Below are 25,407 nucleotides of genomic sequence, written 5' to 3' on the forward strand. Positions count from 1 at the left end.
GTCATTATCTGTCTTTTTTTTTTTTGTGTGTGTAATTTTTGTGCAAAAAATAAAAAAAATAAAGAATTGTCACAAAGTAAGCGACACAAATCCTGCAGATAATTTTCACTCTTAGGCTATATGAACACATCACAGTGACTAATACATGTAGCATTTTACTTTATTCCAGAGAAACAAAACCAGGAAGAAAAGAAACGCACAACACCCTCAAACAAATAGTACGGAAACAAGAGACGAAATTCTTTCCGACAACCGCCGCTAGATGGCGCTGTGGTGACGCTACTACCAGAGCCGTTGCTAGAGAGTTGTGACCATCGCAACATCCCATGAATATGACATGTGAAGATCAAGTTAAGACACATTTTGAAATAAAAATGCTGCGCTGCTGTTGTTTTTCTCACCAGATAGCATTTAGCTGTATTTAGCTCTATAGGAGAACACAATGCAGTGATCCTAAATCCGGCTCGTCCTGTATTATGCAGCAGACCAGTGAAAAATAATTTGCAGACAGGATGGCTAAAAGATCAAACATGATGCAAGTAATCAACATATCATTTGGTAAAGGTGAAGCACTGATTAAAAAAAAAAAAGTTTTGGACTATGGCAGAAAATGAGATGAGGACCAGAAGAGGGGAACATAATATAGATTACATAGTTAGAGCACAGAGTGTTAAAGGGAGAAAATATGAGGGAGGAAGTAGACCCATCCAGATTAAGGTTTGACCACAATGGTTTAAATGAGACTGTTTCTAATTCACAAGTATGCATGTACTGTAATGTAGCTGAAAATGTAGAACACATAATTCATTGTGACAACTATAATGAAGAAAGGATAAGGTTGCAACAAAGGTGAGACAGGCTGGAAAGGATGAGACTTGAAATCAATATTAGGACCCCATAGAGATAAACATGTTGTTCCCTTAAAATAGGCAGAATAGAGGGAAGAGGGATGAAAACACTGCTCTCATCTGCACTCGTGTGTATTAAGTCAGGAAGCGCGACTCCCCCTACTGGAGCCTTAAGGCATTACCAATACATCGACTACAATCAACCTGGAATCTGTCAACAATCTGTCACTTACTTATCTGAACTAATAACTTTATCAGCATAACCAAGATCAAAATGAAATTGTATGCTATGGAAATGCAAAACACAATGTATATATTAACTATCAAATGAATTTAGTTATTTCTAGAAAATCAAATAGTTTTAAAATTCTTAAGTACTACAAACACAGAGAGGAGTAATATACTTCCTAATAAATACTGGACTGATTAATATGATTTATTCATTTATTCTCAGAATAATGTTTGGTCTACATACTGCATGCTGTACATTAGGTGGCAGTATTGCAATGCAAATAAATGAATTTCTAAGTGCGCAGTTAACAGGAGGGGCACCTGAAGTGAAAGTATTCAGTCACGCTCCACTTTACAGTCTGCAGAGCAGAAGGAGGAAAACAACAACTCTGAGGCAGGTGAGTGTTAATATCAGGGCTGCCAATAACGATTACTGTCATTATTGGTGACTATTTTCCTTCAAAAGTTATTTCCTGTTTTTCATTTCCTGGTTTCTGCGTCTGTGTAATGTGATAGCGACTGCTGCGCTCTAAATAGTCACAGTTAAGAAGCACACAGATGTTTATCTGAAGTCTGTTGGATTTAAACCAGAGGTTAAAGTTTATCTTTGTGAAGAACAGAAAACAAACATGATTGTAGTTAAAGTGGTTTGACCTGCTACACCACACTATAATGGAGGTAGTTTTAAGACAAAGATAAAACCTAAAAATGATATGCGTCAGAGAGGAGAGATCCAGCTGCAGCCAGTCAACAAGCTCAGAGCAGGTTATGCAGCTGGCCTGTTTCACAGGAGATAGTGAGAGACAGGACAGAAAAAGAGGAGGAGAGAGCAAGCCTATAGATGAGAGGGGGAGGACGGGCACCCTGCCTGGAGAGCAAGGGAGGGAGGCATGGTCAGAGCAGCAAGTATCAGAGACTGATGTTCATTTTAGTGATCCTACATAACCAGTATCTGTTTTATGCATACATTTGAAAGATTGTTTGGTTGGGGGTTCTTCTGAGAATAAATTGTCCCAGACAGAGGAAGCTGGCCTATAAACTAATGAGAAATTGCCAAATTGAGAGGCAGGACTGGATTTATTATGCTATGTGTGTGTGTGTGTGTGTGTGTGTGTGTGTGTGTCTCCAGTGTTACAGGTTTACCTCTCAGACTCCAGAAGATGAAGGAAGAGGACGGAGAGGAGGAAGAGGAGGACGGAGCAGAGTCTCTAATATCCAGCTGTCTGTCTATGAAGAGTGACCGGTCTAATCATCATCCTCCAGACTTCAGTAATGAACCTGGACCCTCAGACACAAAGTAAGAGACTGTTTCTACTGTAAACTGACCTGAACATGATATTAAACAGGTGGTCATTGTGCCTCCGTTTACTCCTCTATTTAGTGACAGCAGGTTAATACCTGCCCTTCAAACTTATTATTTATGGACACAGTTACCATCAGCAAAATAATTTCCAGGTTTGGTAAATCACAATGCGTGTGCAAAATAACATATTTGCATTTTCTCCTCCCTGTATTTTACACACTGGGGTAAAAACACCCCATACTACATATTCATTATGGCAAACGTACTAAATGGACAGCGCGTATTATCTCCGCCATGTTTGTAGATCAGCTTGCACAATTTTTTGCGGGCTATGTCAAGTTTACACACGTTTTTACACATGCAAGCCTTTTGTAAATCCAAAGTGTCATCTGATGTGTTTAAAAAAGCTATGCTGCTCATGAAATGTCAGACTAAATGCATGAGTTTACAGGCGATAAATTCAGTGTTATTCATGAAGCAGTTCCATATACATAGGCTATTACACGTGCTCTTTACAAGAAGTAATGATGTATGTAAAACATTTGTAGTTTCCTTACGTCAGCACCTCAGACTGAGGCCAGAGTCAGGCAAGACTGTCAGCTGGCCTGTAAACTAGTAACAAGCTACTAAGTTGAGAGGCAGGACTGGATTTATTATGCTGTGTATGTGTGTGTGTGTCTCCAGTGTTACTGGTTTAGCTCTCAGACTTCAGAAGATGAAGAAAGAGGAGGACGGAGCAGAGTCTCTAACATCCAGCAGTCTGTCTATGAAGAGTGACCGGTCTAATCATCATCCTCCAGACTTCAGTAATGAACCTGGACCCTCAGACACAAAGTAAGAGAGTCATTTAACTAAGGCAGAGTCTGTTTTCTATTTTGCTTCTGAAGCACAGTTTTGGTAAATTTAGATACACATTGCTTGTATGTAGACATTAAATGATCACAGGCCTGCTCAGGACTATATTTTACCATTTAGTTTGCCTTATTTCATTATATATTATACATAACTATATTCTATTCTATCCTTCTTTGGAATAAACTAGGTATATTTCTTCCTTTCAAATTTAGTTTGATTTCTATATCGCATCTTTGACAGCTGTCTTGCAACTAAAGTAAGATTATGATCTACTAAGCCTGTAATTAGATTGTATGTTTTTGTTATACGATCAACTTTATTTGTTAAAGTTAAATCCGTCTTTGAAGATCTTGTTGTTCTTGTTGGATTCTCAATCATCTAAGTCAACTGAAATTTATTGGCAATGTCCTTCAACTTCTTTCTATGTATTTTATCTAACCAGTTCAGATTGAAATCGCACACTAGGAGCACTTCTTTGCCGCTACAGTTTTTGAGAACATCAGATGAATTATCAAAGAAGACATCCTTTTCAGTTGGTGGTCGATACAGTGCAATTACATTAAATGACATTTCAGGATAAAGAATAATAGAAACCCCCACACATTCCAGATTATCATTTGGCAAATCAATGTGATTACATTGTATGCTCTCTTTAACATAGATCATAACACCACCACCCTTGCTGTGTTTATGATCTCGTCTACAGACACTACAACATGGGATACTAAAAATACCTGGTGGGGGTTTTTTTTGAGTTAGCCACATTTCAGAGAGACACAGATAATCAAGGTTGGAATCCGACAGTAATTGTTCCAGTTGTTCTGCCTTTGACACAATACTCCTTAAATTTAAATGTCTGCTTAAAATCCCCTTAGGTTTTGTTTTCGTGTCCCAGAGCACTTTCTCATGATTTACAGTCTGAAACATCTTGGTTTTCTGTTGTTTTGTGGTCACAGCATTGAGGGTGCGTATTTGTTGAAGTTGAGCAACCAACAATTAATGATCTGCTCTTAGTGTCATTCAGTTTATGAGTGGAATAGTACAGAGAAAAGTGGTGAATCCTTGGTTTCCAGAGGGGGAAGGCCCATTCCTGTCAGAATGGCCAGGCTGACTGCGTTAATTGTTTAACACAGTGGAGTATAAGGTGTAATGGTTCCATGAGTCGAGGAGAGGATGGAGAGCAGCTGACTCGCCAGGTGTGTCACAGCTGGATGATCGCAAGCAGGTAGTATGCCAGCTTCCCCACGTAGGTAGGACAGCAACAATCAACAAATGCAATATCAGAATTGCAGCGCATGGTAACTCTTGAGATCTGATATTGATTAGGTAGAGAGACCAGTATGAAAACTTTTCCTTAATTTTAGTGAAAAAGAATGGCTTTTCCCCTGAAGATATTGCAGAAGGTGAAACAACGGCACCTGCCTTCATCTTTTCCCTGTCATATCCCGGGTTTTAATGGCTCAGAGTAGCTTAAAATGTTTTCTTAACAGGCAAATGTCATGTTTACATTGACTTAATTACCAAAACACATTGTGTTGTGTCCTTGTGATCCAACAAATGTGTTGAATCCACTTCCCTCCTCAACATACATTTGCAAAACCAATTTTTGGAGTTTTAAATCCTGCATTGTCTACATCCATATTCACTAGCGTGCAGTCTTCTTCTTCTCTGACTTTGCTGGTAAATTGTTGTCTCTTTTTCAGTCGTAGTATCCATTGTTTCATTTCAAATTGAATGTGTTGAATCTACTTGTGAGCTGTCAGTTGGCCTCCTCTAATGTCATGTGTCTTAAAGAATGTGTTCATGTTCACAGAGAGAGGAAGAGGAGGGCTGTTTCTGTGGAGGAGCAGCTGTCCTGCTGTTCTTTGTGTCAGGACGTCCTGAAGGATCCAGTCTCTACCAGCTGTGGACACTGGTTCTGCAGACAGTGCATCACCTCATACTGGGACCAGTCTGCTTCATCAGGAGACTCCTCCTGTCCCCAGTGTGCAGAAAGATCCAGAACCAGATCTGGACTGCAGACAGACAGTCAGACCAGCACTGTACAAAGTAAGACTGAAGATCTGTCTGCTGATGTCATCATTTCTGAAACAGGACAGGAATCTACCTCCTCTATCCTACTGAACATTAACAGTCACACTGATTTCTTTTCTTCTCTTTCAGCAGAAAGTGGTCTGCAGGAGGTTTTAGATGAACATCAGATCAGTCTGAGCAGCACATGTGAATGTGTGACTCAAGGAACTGATGAAGCAGGAAGTGAAATCCTCCTCATCAGCATCTTCACTGAGGTCTACATCACAGAGGGACAGAGTGAAGAGGTTAATACCCAACATGAGGTGAAGCAGCTTGAAACAGCTTTCAAGATGAAGACCCTCCATGACACTCCAATCAAGTGTCAGGACATCTTTAAAGTCTTACCTGACCAACACAAACACATCAGAGTGGTTCTGATGAACGGCGTCGCTGGTGCTGGAAAAACCTTCTCAGTGCTGAAGTTCACTCTGGACTGGGCACTGCGCTCCGAAAATCAAGATGTCAATCCGCTGATTCCGTTTTCGTTCAAGGCGCTGAACTTGATCAAAGATGAGCAGTACAGTCTGCTCATGCTGATCCATGTTTTCTATCCAACATTACAGAAGCTCACAGCAGAGAAGCTCGCTGGCTGTAAAGTTTTGTTCATCTTTGACGGCCTGGATGAAAGCAGACTTTCGCTGGATTTCAACAACAGTGAGGTTGTGTCTGATGTCACACAGAAGTCATCAGTCAGCGTGCTGCTGACAAACCTCATCAAGGGGAAGCTGCTTCCATCGGCTCTCATCTGGATAACTTCCCGACCTGCAGCAGCCAATCAGATCCCTCCTTCATGTGTGGACAGGGTAACAGAAGTACGAGGCTTCACTGACGCCCAGAAGGAGGAGTACTTCAGGAGGAGATTCAGTGATGAAGAGCAGTCCAGCAGAATCATCTCACACATCAAGACATCCAGGAGCCTCCACATCATGTGTCTCATCCCAGTCTTCTGCTGGATCACTGCTACAGTTCTGGACCACATGTTGACTACAGACCAGAGAGGAGAGCTGCCCAAGACCCTGACTGACCTGTACTCACACTTCCTGCTGGTTCAGACAAAGAGGAAGAAGAACAAGTATGATGAGGGACATGAGACGAGTCCACAGGAGCTGACGGAGGCTGACAAGAAACTTCTTCTGAAGCTGGGGAGGCTGGTGTTTGAACAACTGGAGAAAGGAAACATCATGTTCTACCAAGAAGACCTGGAGCAGTGTGGTCTTGATGTCTCAGAGGCCTCGGTGTTATCAGGAGTTTGTACACAGATCTTCAAAAGAGAGAGTGTGATCCTCCAGAAAGCAGTCTACAGCTTTGTTCATCTGAGCATTCAGGAGTTTCTGGCTGCAGTCTACATGTACCACTGTTACACCAGCAGGAACACAGAGGTACTGAAGGACTTCCTGGGAGAATCAAAAATAAAGTATTTCCTCAAGAAGATTTCAGCTTATTTCAGCAACAACGACAGCCGTGACTCCTCCCTCAGAAATAACCCACCTGACAGTCATCATGATTTCACATCTCTGGATGACTTTCTGAAGAGAGCCATGGAGAAATCTCTCAGAAGTGAAAATGGCCACCTCGACCTGTTTATCCGCTTCCTTCATGGCCTCTCTCTGGAGTCCAACCAGACTCTCTTAGGAGGCCTTTTGGGTCAGACAGAGAACAGTCCAGAAACCATCCAGAGAGTCATCGACAACCTGAAGGAGATGAACAGGGAGGATATCTCACCTGACAGAAGCATCAACATCTTCCACTGTCTGATGGAGATGAACGACCACTCAGTACATCAGGAGATCCAAGAGTTCCTGCAGTCAGAGAACAGATCAGAGAAGAAACTCTCTGAGATCCAGTGCTCAGCTCTGGCCTACATGCTGCAGATGTCAGAGGAGGTTCTGGATGAGTTAGACCTGGAGAAGTACAACACATCAGAGGAGGGACGATGGAGACTGATCCCAGCTGTGAGGAACTGCAGAAAGGCTCAGTAAGTCCAGATGTGATTATAACATCATAAATCAGTGTAGATTAGTAGTTTAGTTCTTCTAATATAAAACATATAAAATTTTTATTATTGTTATAAGAGTGCTCTACTTGTTTACAGCTGAAATGACATGTCAGTTATATTTAGTCTCAGATGTACTTGCACTGTTTAAATGTTGTTTTAGTTGATTATTTATAGCTTTTTTTCTATTATTATTATTTTCTAATATTATATGTTTATTCCTTTGAGTGTTGCTGATAAAGATGATAAAACAAATGATGATAATAATAATAATAATAATAATAATAATAATTATTATTATTATTCAATATAATTTAAATTGAGTATGTAACTGATTCAGTAATGTCATCATCTTTCTTCTGTTATCAGCTGTAATCCAGTTATATAAAGTGTCCTCTTTAATGATATATGTGTCATTACAGACTTTCTCGCTGTGGACTCTCAGAGACTCACTGTGAAGTTGTGGCCTCAGCTCTGAAGTCCAACCCTCATCTGACAGATCTGGACCTGAGTGGAAACAATCCGTCTGATTCAGCAATGAAGCGTCTGTCTGCTGGACTGGAGAGTCCAAACTGTAGACTGGAGACTCTGAGGTCAGTTCACTGACTGTAGCTTTGCTAGTTTTTTACTAGACACACACACACACGCATGCACGCACACACGCACACATAACATAACATAACATAACATAACATATTTAATGACATTACATATTGAATGATGTACAGATGTAATATTGTCAGGTCATTAGCTTCATTAGTGTTTGTGAACAGTCAGTAAATGTAGCTGCTTATGGATGTGAACCTGACAGCAGCAGGTAGCAAAGAGAGATGATCTTTCTCAACTGGAACTGTTCACTGAGCTGAACAGAGTCAAAATATCCTGCAGTCACATTAAAAATAGTGGACAGTAAAAGTGGTTTTCTAATCAAGATGTCCTCATGTGAACTTAGTGGAGACAGACATGGGATCAGATCACACACACACACTGTGCACATTATGGAAGCCTCAATGTAACTCCATTTTCTCTCCTTCATCTGCAAGATTAAAGCAAACCAAAGATTAAAAGTCTGCAGGTATGAGAGAGAGTGATGAGAATGATTGTTTCATTCAAGCACAGTGAGACAGCATCAGCTGAACTGGGAGTGTTCTGGTAGCTTACTGGTCTGTGCTTTGATTCTGGTGGTGGACCTTTGTTGCATGTCATTCTCTGTCTCTCTCTCCTCTAGTTTCCTGTTTATCTCTCAACTGTCCTTTAAAGGAATAAAATGCCTCAGAAACAAAGATTTAAAAATATAAAAACAGATGATCTGAACCACTGATGTGAAGACCAAATGTTAATCAAAATAGTGAATGTCAAACTGTCTCATCATCAAATGCATGAAGTAAATATAAAGTGTCCTCTTTCATGATAACATATGTTGTAATATATGTGTCATTACAGCCTTTCTGACTGTAGACTCTCAGAGACTCACTGTGAAGTTTTGGCCTCAGCTCTGAAGTCCAACCCTCATCTGACAGATCTGGACCTGAGTAACAACAAGCTGTCTGATTCATCAGTGAGGCATCTGTCTGCTGGACTGGAGAGTCCAAATTGTAGACTGAAGACTCTGGGGTCAGTTCACTGACTATAGCTCTGTTAATTTTTTTTCTATATATTAAATTCAAATCCTTCAGTGAAGTTTCAAATGTTTGGTTCATAATTTTCAGGATTTGCTGAGACAGAAAAACAGAAATCTGTAGAATTGAAATTATTTCAGGAATTTAAAATCCACAGTCTTGTTGTGAGTAAAAATGACTTCCAGAGTTTAAACTAATATGAGGCTTCAGCAGTCTGAGTTCCACATATCAAGTAAGTATGTTTGTGTTTCTTCAGTGTTTCCTTGCTGAGCTGCAGTGGAGGGATCCAAACTCAAAGAGGGAATTTAATTCTAAATATTCTGAAGTAATATTCTGACAAGTATGATTGTGTCTTTTAAACTGACATAATTTATTCTTTATTCAGATTGATGTACTGCAGTTTGTCAAAGATCAGCTGTGATTATCTGGCCTCAGCTCTGAAGTGCAACCCCTCCCATCTGAGAGAATTGGATCTGAGTCTCAACAACTTGAAGTCTTCAGATGTGAAGCAGCTGTCTGATCTTCAGCAGAGTCCAGACTGCAGACTGGAGACTCTGAGGTCAGTAGAGAGCTTGTTGTGATCATGTGTTTGAGTTGATGTGAAGACGACTGTTGTTGTTGTGTTGATGTCTGCAGGAAATAAAGCTGGATTACAGCTGACAGCTTTACAAGATGTATAGAGACAGTGATCCTCATCATCAAACTCAGACCATCAAATCTGATCTCTAAGTGTTTGTTCTCTCATTTCAACACTAAACAATTGATCAGTTCATCTTTGTCAGAGCTCTAAGATCAGTCTGACTGCAGCCTGCAAATCACTGGCTCTGATTTCACACAAGCGACTGAAGTCCCTGCTGCTCTTTATACTGGATGTGCTGCATCACTGACTGACAGCTGATGAAGTGAGTCTCACTAAACACTCATTTATCTCCTCTGTTCTTTCTTCTCTCATCAGATGGAAGCTGGGGCATTGATCTCTGTGAGAGTGAGAGTGAACATCCAGGAGTGTTGAGAGAGGATCAGCTGTTTCCTGATGATCCATCTGGACCGGAGTCTGGATCTGGATTTTGTCGTCTTCACTTAAGTCTCTTAATTTTCTACAAACTGAACATCTCTGGATTTTTTTGAAGTTGGCATTTGTTTATTAAGATGAAAAAACAAAGAGATGTTATGAGCTTGTTAAATGTGGAATCAGATTCTTTCAGGGTTTTATTTATTTATTTATTTTTAAATTTGATTGATTTTTCCTGTATGTGTTAGTTTAATATAGGTTCATACATGTCTCTGAAAAGGGTTAAAAAATACAGTATATGTATACGAATTTAAAATGTCATAAAAACATGTTAAAAAGTCAGTTCATTAAGGGGCTATGGTACAGTTCATTGTTAAAATAAGAGGTTAAATAAGTTAAGTGTTGTTAAAAGTAGACACCCCTATATTTTTAATTTATTGTTTCTTAAATTGTGATTAAAATGCCAATTTAATTATACTTTACATTTCATAAGCTAGTTGGTGCTGATGTTGTGAGGATGATGGTGCTGTTTTAGATGCTTTATTGTGGATGACAGCTGTAGTATCTATTGTTGTGTCTTTTACTATATCTTATTGTATTTATTATGAATGGACTGACTGTAGAAATGAATTGTTGAACTGTTGGGACTAATAAAATATTCTGATTCTGATTCTGGTTCTGATTTACTTGTCACAGTGTAATACTCAAACATGTCAACAGGGGGCGCATAGAGTTTGGGACGAACCTGAGCTGCAGCCGAGTCGAGAACAAGCTAAAGTTGTCTTCGTCTTCCTGTTCACATCTACAGGTGGGTTAATTTTCCCCTAAAATAATATATGCATCTGCTCGAGTATAAGTGTTAAGAGTTGGTGGTGACGTGTGGTGGTTAGAATTGAGTAGTTTTGCAGTAATGTGTGGAAATGGAGATATTTTAATGTATGTAAGTAAAGGTAAGTACACACACAGTACAATGGACACGCTAAACTGAGCCGAAGTTGGGTTATGCACTGTAAAACTGTATATTATTGTTTTATACGTAATTCAAGTGTAACTCAAGAGCAAGGACTGATGGACTTTCATATTGTAATGTATATGTTAATGTTGTAGTGCTTCACATATAGGCTACTGTAGCTGCGTGTTCATTTTCTGAGGACGTGATGTCTGTTGAAAATTACCTGGAATTACAAGTGTTTTGTTAATCACCTCAGGGACCTATTTGGTAGTGTAATTTGTGATTGAGTAAATTGTTGATTGTCTCTTTGTGAAGCAGAAAAAAATCCTGCAGCCCGAGCCGTAAACAAGCTAACGTTGTCTGCCTGTTTGTTAACAGCTACAGCTACAGCAGCAACAGGGTTGATGACCACTGGCCTGACACCCACCAAGCCAGGGGGGCAACATCTACATAGACAGAGTGGGGGCTGATTCAAATTCATCTGTACATATAAATAAACTTGGAGCTTTTTTATCCTGTTGAACTTAAGATTCATGTATCTATTTTTATTGGGTTTATACATTTTTTGGTCTTTGTGTATTAATGACTCATATCTGACACTTATTTAAGCTTTCAATTAGTGTTAAAGTGCTTGGCACTTTTCAGGAATTTTACTAACATTGATGGTTTTCTTTATTCTGTAGCTTTATTGCTGAAATCAAGTGCAAAATACAAAGAAGGAAACAGCACCACCAAGTGACGATACAAGAGAACCGCAATCCATACAGACTGAACACACAAGGAGAAATAACTGAAAAAAGGCATCCTAAAAATGTGGGAGGAGAGTCAATCTAGTAAGAGATGTCTCTATTAATCATTTTGTCTATGAAATGTCTAAAATAAGGAAAAATGCAGTGAGTGTCCAAAACATAATATATTTAAAGAAACACAGGTACTGAGAAGAAAAAAGCAATAAAAGGCAGAGTCCACACATGGCACACATCCTCCATGAAATACACAGAACTACTACTCAGCAGCGTCCAGCAGTGCTCCTGAAGTACAAAGATTCAATGTGAGAGAAGACACAATGCAGCCCAGAAATATCCACAGTACCAAACTTTCCACTGAGCAGTACTGACTGCAGTTAACTGAACAGGGTGCTGTGGGTGAAGCAGCAGGTTTTCAGTCTTTAACAAGGCTCAGGTTTGGTAGATGTGAGTAAGGCTGTCTTACTGAGGCTAAATATAGATTATGTTTGAGTTCTTTGTAATTCTGACAGGAAAACAATATTTCATTTGTTTTACACTGTGCTCGTTCAAATGTATTTTGGATAGATATCCAAAACTTTATAAAAAGGAAAATGAGTACTTGATAGTGATGGGTATTCCGGCTCTTTTGAGTGAGCCACAATTCAAAAATTGGGGATAGATGTAAGCTACAACTTTCTCTGGGCACTTGCACATGTGGGATTGAGCATGGATTGAAAGGTAATTAATTTGTAGACAGGATGCCTAAAAGATCACTAAACATGATGCAAGTAATCAACATATCATTTGGAAAAGGTGAAAGTAAAGCACTAATCAAAAAAAAGTATTGGAAGTATAGCAGAAAATGGGATGAGGACAATAATGGAAGAACATAATGTAAAATACAAAAGACAGTTAGAGCACAGAGTGTTAATGGGAGAAATAGAAGGGGGGGTATAGACCTATCCAGATTTAAGTTTGACCACACTGGTTTAATGTAAGACTGTTTCTAATTCACAAGTATGCATGTAGCCTACTGTAATATAGCTGTACATGTAAAACACGTAATAATGCATGTGACAAATATAGTGAAGAAAGGATAAGGTTGCAATAAAGGTGAGACAGGCTGGAAAGGATGAGACTTGAAATAAATATTAGGAACACTGCTCTCGTCTGCACTCCTGTGTATTAAGTGAGGGAGAGAAGATCAACTCCCCCTACTGGAGCCTTAAGGCATTACTAATACATCGACTACAATCAACCTTTGAATCTGTCACTTATGCAAAAAAAATGCAAAACACAATGTATATATTAAGTATCAAATGAATTGAATTGTTTCTAGAAAATCAAATCTTTTTTAAATTCTTCAGTACCACAGACACAGAGAGGAATGATAGATTTCCTGATAAATACTGGATTACTGCATATTATTAATTATTTAATCTATTTATTTATTCATGTATTTATATATTCATTAATTCATTCATTTATTTATTCTCAGAATAATGTCATGTGGATCCTGGTGTACATACTGCATGCTGTACAGTAGGTGGTGTTTTGCAATGCAAAGAACTGAATTTCAAAGTGCGCAGTTAGAGAAGGGAGGAGCAAACAGGTAGAAGCAGGTAGGAAAGTATTCAGTCGGGCTCCACTTTACAGTCTGCAGAGCAGAAGGAGGAAAACAACAAGTCTGACGCAGGTGAGTGTTAATATCAGAGCTGCAAATAATGATTGATAAGTCAGAAAAATATGAAAACTGTGTTTGACATCTTTAAAAGTTATTTCCTGTTTTTCATTTTCTGGTTTCTGCGTCCTTACAGTGATGTAATGTGACTCAGATGTTTATCTGAAGTCTGTTTGTTGGATTTAAACCAGAGTTAAAGTTTATCTTTGGTTTGACTTGTTACATCACATTGTAATGGAGGTAGTTTTAATACAGAGAAATAAAACCTAAAACTGAAATGGAGAGGAGAGATCCAGTTGCAGCAAGTAGACAAGATTGGAGCAGATAAGGCAGCCGAGGCCTGCTATGCAGGAGATAGTGAGAGACAGAGAGAAGGAGGGAGCCAGCCTACAGATGTGAGAGGGGGAGCGGCTCTACCTCGAGAGCAAGGGAGGGGGACATGACCTGGCTCTGAGTCAGAGCAGCATGGAAAGGAGACTGTTATTAATTTTAGTGATCCTACACAATCAGTATCTATTTTGCACATTTACATTTGAAAGACGGACTGGATTTATTTATTTATTTGTACTGTGTATGTGTGTGTGTCTCCAGTGTTACTGGTTTAACTCTCAGACTCCAGAAGATGAAAGAAGAAGATGGAGGAAGAGGAGGATGGAGCAGAGTCTCTAATATCCAGCTGTCTGTCTATGAAGAGTGACTGGTCTGAAGATCATCCTCCTCTCTTCAGTAATGAACCTGGACCCTCAGACACAAAGTAAGAGACTGTTTCTACTGTAAACTGACCTGAAGATGATTCAGTGTTGAAATATTTAATTTAAATAAACTTTAAAACTTCTAAAAAGAATATTTAGACCAATCACTAATTGACAACAAACACTAAAACATCTCCAGTTATTATAATCTGAAGCTCTTCTGCAGCAGGTTCAGCCATTTACATATAAAGTGGCAGCTGTGTCTGCATGTATTTATGTCTGCACTGAATAAGAATTAATAATGTATGTAAAACATTTGTTATTTCCAGACGTCAGCACCACAGACAGACAGCAGAGTCTCTAATATCCAGCTGTCTGTCTATGAAGAGTGACTGGTCTAAAGGTGAACCTCCAGACTTCACTAATGACCCTGGACCCTCAGACACAAAGTAAGAGACTGTTGCTTCTGTAAACTTCAGGAAAAAATCTTTAGACCAGTAACTGACTGACAACACACACTCTACTAAACCATCTCCATCAGTTATTAGAGTCTGAAGCTCTTCTGCAGCAGGTTCAGCTATCTACATATAAAGTGGCAGCTGTGACTACATGTGTTTATATCCACGCTGTAGCCACTTCTCTCCAAATAAAAAGGCAGGAGAGAGACTTAGTTGGCTCTTATCTGTGACGTGTCAACACAAATCCATGCTGAAGTCCAGATGAAGTTTTTAATAATGTTTACTGAATGAAACAAAACAGACTGACAAGCAGCTGTTGCACAAACATTATTAAACAATACCTGATGTGATATGATGTGAGAATATTGTGAACATAATGACAGTCAAAAAAAGAGCCTTACTAACCCTCTTTGTCTAAAACTCCCTCCACTAAGAGGTGAAATAAGAAGAAACCATGCCCATGTGTAGGGATGGTTTTAGAACCATTTCCAAATTGTCAGATCCATTGGAATCCTATGCATCCGAGCTCAGTTCCTCTTATCGATGCCGAGGGGTGTGGTGTTAATGGAACAGAAAAGGTGGAACTCATCTTTGAGGGTAGTGAAGCCTCCAGAAATTATACACTAAAGTTACCTTCAGCTGTCTTATAGTTCATCTTAAAATAAATGTGTTTTGATTGAATGACTAAATAAATACCTTTCTGAGATAAAAGTGAAGTTTACTGTGAAGTTTCTACATTTATAGCAGTGAGCAGTAACAAACAGGACCGGCTGACCAACACTCACTGCAGCATTAAATAACTCTGAGGAGAAGAATAACTCGGTGCTCAGTCTGTTTTACCTCAACAACCCTGCACAGTGATGTCTGATCCAGAGCTAACTAGAGGTTGCTGGATATATAACCTTAACATTAATAACGACAGTTAACAGTTGCCTCCCCCCTCATTTTGATATTCTCGTGCAGGTAAGATGCTTTCAAATTACTTAATTCATTAATTAATAACTTTTGGCTGCAGACCATTTATCTTTCTACTTTATGTTTTATATATTCAAGAGAATGCAAGTTCATTGTTAAACAATGGAAATAATAAAACAGTTGAGTTGTCACTGAAATCTTGTGTAGGCCAAGTTTTTTTCTTACACAAAGAGGTGACAAGTGATTTGATCAAGAATTGGGCTGATAAGCAGAATCGATAATGGCATTGGTATCAACAAAATCTCATCACTTCCTATCCCTACCCATGGGTCAATCAACGCAAATGACACAATATGTGCAGCCCAAACAAATACATAAACACAAACAAATATACATTTTGGCTCTTACATGCTCTTTACAAGAATTACTGACTGTCTCACCCTTTATTGCAACCTTACCCTTTCTTCATTATAGTTGTCACAATGAATGAATGTACTGTATATAAAACTTTTGTTGTTTCCAGATGTCATCACCTCAGACAGAGAGAGGAGTCTCCAGTATTCAGCCGTCTGTCTGTGACGAGTGACTGGTCACAAGATGAACCTCCAGACTTCAGTAATGAACCTAGACCCTCAGACACAGAGTAAGAGACTGTTTCTACTGTAAACTGAACTAGCTTACATTCAGCTGTAATCTACAACCTTCTTGTACATGTTAAACAGAGACAGGGCTGGTATTTATTTTCCAGTCAATAAATCTAAAGTAGCAGCAGGTAATCCAGGGTGATATTTACTAAGGATTTGCTAACAAGTCAAACTGTGTCTGTCCTTTTTTACTAAAGTAAAAGTACTTAAGTACTGTGGCAGGTTTATGTGGGTAAAATGGAAGAAAACTGAGTGTCTTTATGTGTTTCTGTTGAAAGAGAGAAAATATAGGAGGAGGTCATGTAAATGTATAGAAAAATCCTGCTGCAGTTGATTTATCACTGCAGACTGACCACCGCAGCGGAGGAAACTGAGTCTGACATTTAATGTTTGGGAAAAGTCAAATGTGTAAAACTGTTGTATCACACTCACACTGTTAGTTGGCCTCCTCTAATGTCATGTGTCATAAAGAATGTGTTCATGTCCACAGAGAGAGGAAGAGGAGGGCTGTTTCTGTGGAGGAGCAGCTGTCCTGCTGTTCTTTGTGTCAGGACGTCCTGAAGGATCCAGTCTCTACCAGCTGTGGACACTGGTTCTGCAGACAGTGCATCACCTCATACTGGGACCAGTCTGCTTCATCAGGAGACTCCTCCTGTCCCCAGTGTGCAGAAGGATCCACAACCAGATCTGGACTGCAGACAGACAGTCAGACCAGCACTGTACAAAGTAAGACTGAAGATCTGTCTGCTGATGTCATCATCTCTGAAACAGGACAGGAATCCACCTCCTCTATCCTACTGAACATTAACACTCACACTGATTTCTTTTCTTCTCTTTCAGCAGAAAGTGGTCTGCAGGAGGTTTTAGATGAACATCAGATCAGTCTGAGCAGCTCATGTGAATGTGTGACTCAAGGAACCGATGAAACAGGAAGTAAAATCCTCCTCATCAGCATCTTCACTGAGGTCTACATCACAGAGGGACTGAGTGAAGAGCTTAATACCCAACATGAGATGTGGCAGCTTGAAACAGCTTCCAAGATGAAAACCCTCCATGATACTCCAATCAAGTGTCAGGACATCTTTAAAGTCTTACCTGACCAACAGAAACACATCAGAGTGGTTCTGATGAACGGCGTCGCTGGCGTTGGAAAAACCTTCTCAGTGCTGAAGTTCACTCTGGACTGGGCACAGCGCTCCGAAAACCAAGATATCAGTCTGCTGATTCTGTTCTCATTCAGGGTGCTGAACTTGATCAAAGATGATCAGTACAGTCTGATCATGCTGATCCATGTTTTCTATCCAACATTACAGAAGCTCACAGCAGAGAAGCTCGCTGTCTGTAAAGTTCTGTTCATCTTTGACGGCCTGGATGAAAGCAGACTTTCACTGGATTTCAACAACAGTGAGGTCGTGTCTGATGTCACACAGAAGTCATCAGTCAGCGTGCTGTTGACAAACCTCATCAAGGGGAAGCTGCTTCCATCGGCTCTCATCTGGATAACTTCCCGACCCGCAGCAGCCAATCAGATCCCTCCTTCATGTGTGGACAGGGTAACAGAAGTACGAGGCTTCACTAACGACCAGAAGGAGGAGTACTTCAGGAGGAGATTCAGTGATGAAGAGCAGTCCAGCAGAATCATCTCACACATCAAGACATCCAGGAGCCTCCACATCATGTGTCACATCCCAGTCTTCTGCTGGATCACTGCTACAGTTCTGGACCACATGTTGACTACAGACCAGAGAGGAGAGCTGCCCAAGACCCTGACTGACCTGTACTCACACTTCCTGCTGGTTCAGACAAAGAGGAAGAAGAACAAGTATGATATGGGACATGAGATGAGTCCACAGGAGCTGACGGAGGCTGACAGGGAACTTCTTCTGAAGCTGGGGAGGCTGGCGTTTGAACAACTGGAGAAAGGAAACATCATGTTCTACCAAGAAGACCTGGAGCAGTGTGGTCTTGATGTCACAGAGGCCTTGGTGTTATCAGGATTTTGTACACAGATCTTCAAAAGAGAAAGTGTGATCTTCCAGAAAACAGTCTACAGCTTTGTTCATCTGAGCATTCAGGAGTTTCTGGCTGCAGTCTATATATACCACTGTTACACCAACAGCAACACAGAGGTAGTGAAGGACTTCCTGTGGGAATCAAAACCAAAATCTTTCCTTGAGAAGATTTCAGCTTATTTCAAAACCAATGATAGATGTGACTCCTCCCTCAGAAACAACCCACCTGACAGTCATCATGATTTCACATCTCTGGATGACTTCCTGAAGAGAGCCATGGAGAAATCTCTCAGAAGTGAAAATGGCCACCTGGACCTGTTTGTCCGCTTCCTTCATGGCCTCTCTCTGGAGTCCAACCAGAGTCTCTTAGGAGGCCTGCTGGGTCAGACAGACAACAGTCCAGAAACCATCCAGAGAGTCATCAACAACCTGAAGGAGATGAATAGGAAGGATATCTCTCCTGACAGAATCATCAACATCTTCCACTGTCTGATGGAGATGAACGACCACTCAGTACATCAGGAGATCCAAGACCTCCTGAAGTCAACGAACAGGTTAAAGAAGAACAAACTCTCTGTGTTCGACTGCTCAGCTCTCGCCTACATACTGCAGATATCAGAGGAGGTTCTGGATGAGTTGGACCTGAAGAAGTACAACACATCAGAGGAGGGACGACAGAGACTGATCCCAGCTGTGAGGAACTGCAGAAAGGCTCTGTAAGTCCAGATGTGATTAACATTATAAATCAGTGTAGATAAGGTGAAATAACATGTCAGTTATACTTAGTCACAGATGTTCTTGTGATGTGTAAATGTTTTTTCAGTTATTCTATTTATTTCTATTAATTATTGGATTTTAAATTAAGTTTTTCCTTATATTTCTCTTCCTTTGGGTGTTGGAGGCGTCATTCAAACCTGGTCAAACAAATGAAGGACTTAAGAGGATGAGGTTTTATCACAGCAGCATTTTATTACATATATTAGTATTTTACAGTTATCAGTGAATGCAGTAAAGTTAATATTACATGATATGTAATCAGACATACAGGTAACACCTGATGTTTTTTACACAGCAGACTTTAAGAATTATAATAGTAATTATTATTATTATTAGCATGAATTCATTGATATTATTTAAATTGAGTTTGTAACTGACTGCCTCCATAAACTGGTCATTATCTCTCAACTGTCCATTAAGGAAATAAAATGCCTTGGAAAACAAATATTTAAAAATGATATAAAAATATGTAATATGTGTGTCATTACAGACTTTCTAACTGTGGACTCTCAGAGACTCACTGTGAAGTTTTGGCCTCAGCTCTGAAGTCCAACCCTCATCTGACAGAACTGAACCTGAGCTACAACGAGCTGTCTGATTCATCAGTGAAGCGTCTGTCTGCTGGACTGGAGAGTCCAAACTGTAGACTGAAGACTCTGAAGTAAGTTCACTGACTGTAGCTTTGCTAGTTTTTTTCTATTTATTAAATTCAAATTCTTCAGAAAAAAAGAAAGAAGTTTCATATGTTGGTATGTATGGTTCATAATTTTCAGGATTTGCTGAACACAAATCTGTAGAATAGACTAGACACACAGGCACGCACGCACACACACAAACCATTCATATTTAATGATGTACAGGTGTAATATTGTCAGGTCATTAGTTTCATTAGTGTTTGTGAACAGTCAGTAAATGTAGCTGCTTATGGATGTGAACCTGACAGCAGCAGGTAGCAAAGAGAGATGATCTTTCTCAACTGGAACTATTCACTGAGTTGAACTGAGTCAAATGTGACTGCTATCCTGCAGTCACATTAAACATAGTGGATAGTAAAAGTGGTTTTCTAATCAAGATGTCCTCATGTTAACTTTGTGGAGACAGACATGCGATCAGATCACACAGACACACTGTGCACATTATGGAAGCCTCAATGTAACTCCATTTTCTCTCCTTCATCTGCAAGATTAAAGCTAAACAAAGATTAAAAGTCTGCAGGTATGAGAGAGAGTGATGAGAATTGATTGTTTCATTCAAGCACAGTGAGACAGCATCAGCTGAACTGGGAGTGTTCTGGTAGCTTACTGGTCTGTGCTTTGATTCTGGTGGTGGACCTTTGTTGCATGTCATTCTCTGTCTCTCTCTCCTCTAGTTTCCTGTTTATCTCTCAACTGTCCTTTAAAGGAATAAAATGCCTCAGAAACAAAGATTTTAAAATATATTTTAAAAAGATGATCTAAACCACTGATGTGAAGATCAAATGTTAATCAAAATAGTGAATGTCAAACTGTTTCATCATCAAATGCATGAAGTAAATATAAAGTGTCCTCTTTCATAATAACATATGTTGTAATATATGTGTCATTACAGACTTTCTGGCTGTGAACTCTCAGAGACTCACTGTGAAGTTTTGGCCTCAGCTCTGAAGTCCAACCCTCATCTGACAGATCTGGACCTGGGTCATAACAGGCTGTCTGATTCATCAGTGAAGCGTCTGTCTGCTGGACTGGAGATTCCAAACTGTAGACTGAAGACTCTGAGGTCAGTTCACCGACTGTAGCATTACTAGTTTCTTTCTATTTATGAAATTCAAATTCTTCAGTGAAGTTTCAAATGTTTGGTTCATAATTTTCAGGATTTGTTGAACACAAATCTGTAGTTGTTAAATGTCAGGAATTTAAAATCCACAGTCTTGTTGTGTGTAAAAATGACTTCCAGAGTTTAAACTAATATGAGGCTTCAGCAGTCTGACTTCCACATATCAAGTAAGTATGTTTGGGTTTCTTCAGTGTTTCCTTGCTGAGCTGCAGTGGAGGGATCCAAACTCAAAGAGGGAATTTAGTTCTAAATATTCTGAAACTTTGAGACAGACACATCAAGTGTGAGTCTACCAGACTGTCAAAGTGTCATATTAGCTTAATCTGAATTTATTACACACACACACACACACACACACACACACACACAAACACACACACACACACACACACACACACACACACACACACACATACACACACACACACACACACACACACACACACACACACACACACACACACACACACACACACACACAAACAAACACACACACACACACACGTACACGTAGCACAAAAATTAAGAAAATTGTGTTTGGTAGAACTTTGTTGTAACAATGCTTCTTGGCAATAAATCATATACCGTTGGAAGAGCTGAGTATGTGGGTTGCGCCCATGAAAAATGTAGCAAATCTTCTCTGCCAATGCCAAATGGCTTATTTTGCTGTTGCTATTGACTCTTCTTTTGAGCTTCTGGTACCCCCAGGCGCTGCCAATCAGGTACCAATCTGGCACCTGTGAGCAGGTCAGTTGGTGTCTGCTCCAAGAATCAGCGCGCAATTGGGCAACTTCAAGCTGGTGTTCCACAAAACCAATTTACGGCATTAACAAATTTCCTTACCTTTTGTGCTGTGTTTGTAACTCTCTCCTCTTGTTTCCTGTTTATCTCTCAACTGTCCATTAAAGGAATAAAATGCCTCAGAAAACAATGTTTTAAAATATAAATAAAGATGATCTGAACCACTGATGTGAAGATCAAATGTTCATCAAAATAATGAATGTCAAACTGTTTCATCATCAAATGCATGAAGTAAATATAAAATGTCCTCTTTCATGATAACATATGTTGTAATATATGTCATTACAGACTTTATAGATGTGGACTCTCAGAGACTCACTGTGAACTTGTGGCCTCAGCTCTGAAGTCCAACCCTCATCTGACAGATCTGGACCTGAGTGGAAACAAGCTGTCTAATTCAGCAGTGAAGTGTCTGTCTGCTGGACTGGAGAGTCCAAACTGTAGACTGAAGACTCTGATGTGAGTTCACTAACTGTAGCTTTGGTGGATTTTTTTCTATATATTCAATTCAAAATCAAACGTTTGGTTCATAATTTTCAGGATTTACTGAACACAAATTTGTAGGATTTAAATGTTTTCAGGAATTTAAAATCCACAGTCTTGTTCTGTATAAAACTGACGTCCAGAGTTTAAACTAATATGAGGTAACATATTCAGCAGTCTTCAGGTGAAACTTTTGAAGTCATTTCCTACAGTGTAGCTGTGTTAGGAAGAGACCTTCATAGTCAGTATGGACAGGAGGAATGATTACTGCCACACATGAATATGGTTCTGAATGTTAGAATCTCTTTTTCACTGTTTTGATTTGCATCCTGTTGGGTTCAGCTGTTTGGAGTTTATATTTTCTAAACATTTAAACTTTCTTCTGCTCTGCGCTGAAGAGATTATGAAATATTTAATGATTTCACGCATGAACTTTATCTTTTTTTGTGTATTTATTTTTATTGTTATTTTAACATGAACTTTGTCTTTTAAACTGACATATTTTATTATTTTATTCAGATTGAGGTGGTGCAGGTTGTCAAAGACCAGCTGTGCTTCTCTGGCCTCAGCTCTGAAGTACAACCCCTCCCATCTGAGAGTGCTGGATCTGAGCTTCAACAACCTGCAGGATTCAGATGTGATGCTGCTGTCTGATCTTCAGCAGAGTCCAGACTGCAGACTGGAGACTCTGAGGTCAGTAGAGAGTTGGAGTCAGTCTGTGCTGGTTTCAGCAGTTTAGTATTAAACACAGTCAGTATGAAAACAAAGATCCAGTAATTCCTGGTGAAGCTCCAACTTTCTCAGTGCTGCTTTCCTCAGTGAAGCTGTGAGAGGAGAATGGTGACAGGCTTCAGGATTGGACAGAAAGACACAGAGAGAGAGAGAACAGTCAGCCAATCAGATGAGCCAGAAGCTTGTTGTGATGATGTGTTTGAGTTGATGTGAAGACGACTGTTGTTGTTGTGTTGATGTCTGCAGGAAATAAAGCTGGATTACAGCTGACAGCCTTACAAGATGTACAGAGACAGTGATCCTCATCATCAAACTCAGACCATCAAATCTGATCTCTAAGTGTTTGTTCTTTCATTTCAACACTAAACTATTGATCAGTTCATCTTTTGTCAGAGCTCTAAGATCAGTCTGACTGCAGCCTGCAAATCACTGGCTCTGATTTCACACAAGCATCATTACATTTAGTAACCATGTGGTCTTTATACAGACCAGAACCTCTGCTGAAGTCCAGGAATCACAGCAGCTGTTTATCTGAGAGCTCTGACTGATTGTCATGTGATGATTTAACAGCAGGAAACATCTTCAAATCCCACAGAGACTCTGTAGCTTTAAACTTTGATAAGAGTTGACATGTATCAGCAGTAAATCCATCAGTAAACTGATGAGTGAATGTCTCTGTTTCTGCAGTAATGATGTGTTCATGACTCTCTGCACTTTATTTCCTCTGTGTACTTGAGTGAAATCTGCAGAGCAAACAGACTTGATAGTAAAAGTGTGTGCAGGTGTGTGAGCTTGGAGCTCAGTGTGTTCACTCCAACACGTTAACATGAGAGCTGAAAGGAAGCAAGCTACGCTGCACAGCTGTTCCACTTCTGGTCTGAACAGGACTGAAGTCCCTGCTGCTCTTTATACTGGATGTGCTGCATCACTGACTGACAGCTGATGAAGTGAGTCTCACTAAACACTCATTTATCTCCTCTGTTCTTTCTTCTTCTCTCATCAGATGGGGGAGGTATTGATCTCTGTCAGAGTGAGACTGAACATCCAGGAGTGTTGAGAGAGGATCAGCTGGATCCTGATGATCCATTTGGACCAGAGTCTGGATCTGGATTTTGTCGTCTTCATTTAAGTCTTCATTTAGATATGGGCCCAGGGTCAGTGTCTCCAAGTCCTCAATCTTTCACTTGTTTTTTTTTTCTTTGTTTAAATTAATTTGAAAGATTTGATTGATTACCTTTAAACACTCTTCATGGCTCCAGGTGACATTTAAGAGTGTGTGTGTAAATATTAGTAGCTCATATGCAGGTAAACCAATCAGGTGTCTTTAATAATAACTATGTAACTTAAACTCAGAGGTGAGATCATGTGACTCAGCCCTATCCAATCACATCCTTTACATCTTGTTTTCTACATTAGTGCAGCATCTTGCATGTATTGTACAGCACTGCACACAGTGATAATAATGAAAAAATTGACACAACTTCAATAAAAGAAAGAAAATTCATCTTCTCCACTGTCCAACTCATCTCCAGCTCAATATTACTGAGCAGTTTCAGTTTTACTATAATGCAAATTCACAGGTTCATTTATACTTAACTTATCAATCATTATCAAATCTCCCAGCTTTTACTAGCAGAGGTCAGTTTTCGTTAAGATTTTGGGTTACCAATTATGGAATAGCTTTTCCCTCCTGAGAAGAAACTGTTCATCTTTAAAAAAAAGTTATAAATGTTATAAAGTTTTGTAATTGTTTTCTTAATGTGTTTTGTCAGTTTCATGTATGATGTACACAGATACTGAGACCAATGTAACCCTCGCAGACACATGCACATACACTCAATCTTATTTTTCAGTTTGTTTTTTTTCATTGTTATTATATATATGTTGAAATATATTTGGTTTGTTCTATGTAGTCATATTGTCTTCTGTAATATTGTGTATTTTCTTTTAACATTTTTAGGAGTAGGCTTTAAATAAGCCCATTTATGTTTTCTGCCTCTCCCTGCACTTTATATTATATGTCATTATCTTTTTTCTGGTGTCATTTTTTGTGCAAAAAAACAACAAATGTCACAAAGTTAGCGACACAAATCCTGCAGATAATTTTGATGAAACCACCCTTACATGAACACATCATAGTGACTAATACATGTAGCATTTTACTTTATTCCAGAGAAAGAAAACACCCTCAAACAAAGAGTATAGAAACACAAGAGACGAAACTCTTTCCGACAACCGCCGCTAGATGGCGCTGTGGTAGCGCTACTACCAGAGCCGTTTATAGAGAGCTGTCACCATAGCAACATCCCAGTTCTCATTGGCATTAAATTGAATGTGACAGCAGGTAAAGATCAAGTTATTAAGACACATTTTAAAATAAAAATGTTGTGCTGTTGTTGTTGTTTTTTTTTTCATTCTGTGAAGTACTTGCATGTAGTAAAGTATCCCTGAATGAGCTGGAACCCACATGAACTTCATTTTTCCACCCACTCCAACAGTGTTTGCTGAAAGATGAGAAAAGACAAATTGTATTTTATTTTGAAGTTGTGTTTATTTCAAAGAGAACCTTGAGCGTGTATAACAGAGGACGATTTAAATTGTGAATGTTTTAATAAATCCTCTCCCTCTTTCTGCTGAGCGGGATGAAAAACGGACGCAGAGTTTGCCCTGTCTCATTTATTTCTCCTGTTTCCAGAGAGAGCATATAAGCTGTTTACGTGGTGCCAGCCAGGCGTAGTTTATCTTAGCACTAGCTTCTAGTTTGGTTAGCACGGTCCATTTAC

General features: G+C 39.4%; 1 protein-coding gene across 1 annotated transcript; it reads left to right on the forward strand.

The window, feature by feature from the left end:
* The first annotated feature begins 2,286 nt into the window (after positions 1 to 2,286).
* Positions 2,287 to 21,351, forward strand: LOC128362342 (NACHT, LRR and PYD domains-containing protein 12-like). Its single transcript, XM_053323084.1, has 10 exons — positions 2,287 to 2,376; positions 3,067 to 3,216; positions 5,051 to 5,265; positions 5,401 to 6,724; positions 6,821 to 7,285; positions 7,726 to 7,896; positions 8,747 to 8,917; positions 9,308 to 9,481; positions 19,284 to 19,405; positions 21,317 to 21,351. Exons 1-10 carry the CDS (start codon positions 2,309 to 2,311, stop codon positions 21,349 to 21,351), a joined length of 2,895 nt encoding a protein of 964 aa, XP_053179059.1. The 5' UTR covers positions 2,287 to 2,308.
* The last annotated feature ends 4,056 nt before the right edge of the window (positions 21,352 to 25,407 follow it).

This window comes from Scomber japonicus, chromosome 7 (assembly GCF_027409825.1).
Source record: "Scomber japonicus isolate fScoJap1 chromosome 7, fScoJap1.pri, whole genome shotgun sequence".
Classification (NCBI taxonomy): Eukaryota; Metazoa; Chordata; class Actinopteri; order Scombriformes; family Scombridae; genus Scomber; species Scomber japonicus.

Coding starts and splice junctions, on each gene's coding strand:
- LOC128362342 (XM_053323084.1), top strand. CDS start 2,309: ATGAAGAGTGACCGGTCTAATCATCATCCTCCAGACTTCAGTAATGAA. Junction 5,266..5,400: donor ATCTGGACTGCAGACAGACA/GTCAGACCAGCA, acceptor CTTCTCTTTCAG/CAGAAAGTGGTCTGCAGGAG. Junction 7,286..7,725: donor AGGAACTGCAGAAAGGCTCA/GTAAGTCCAGAT, acceptor GTGTCATTACAG/ACTTTCTCGCTGTGGACTCT.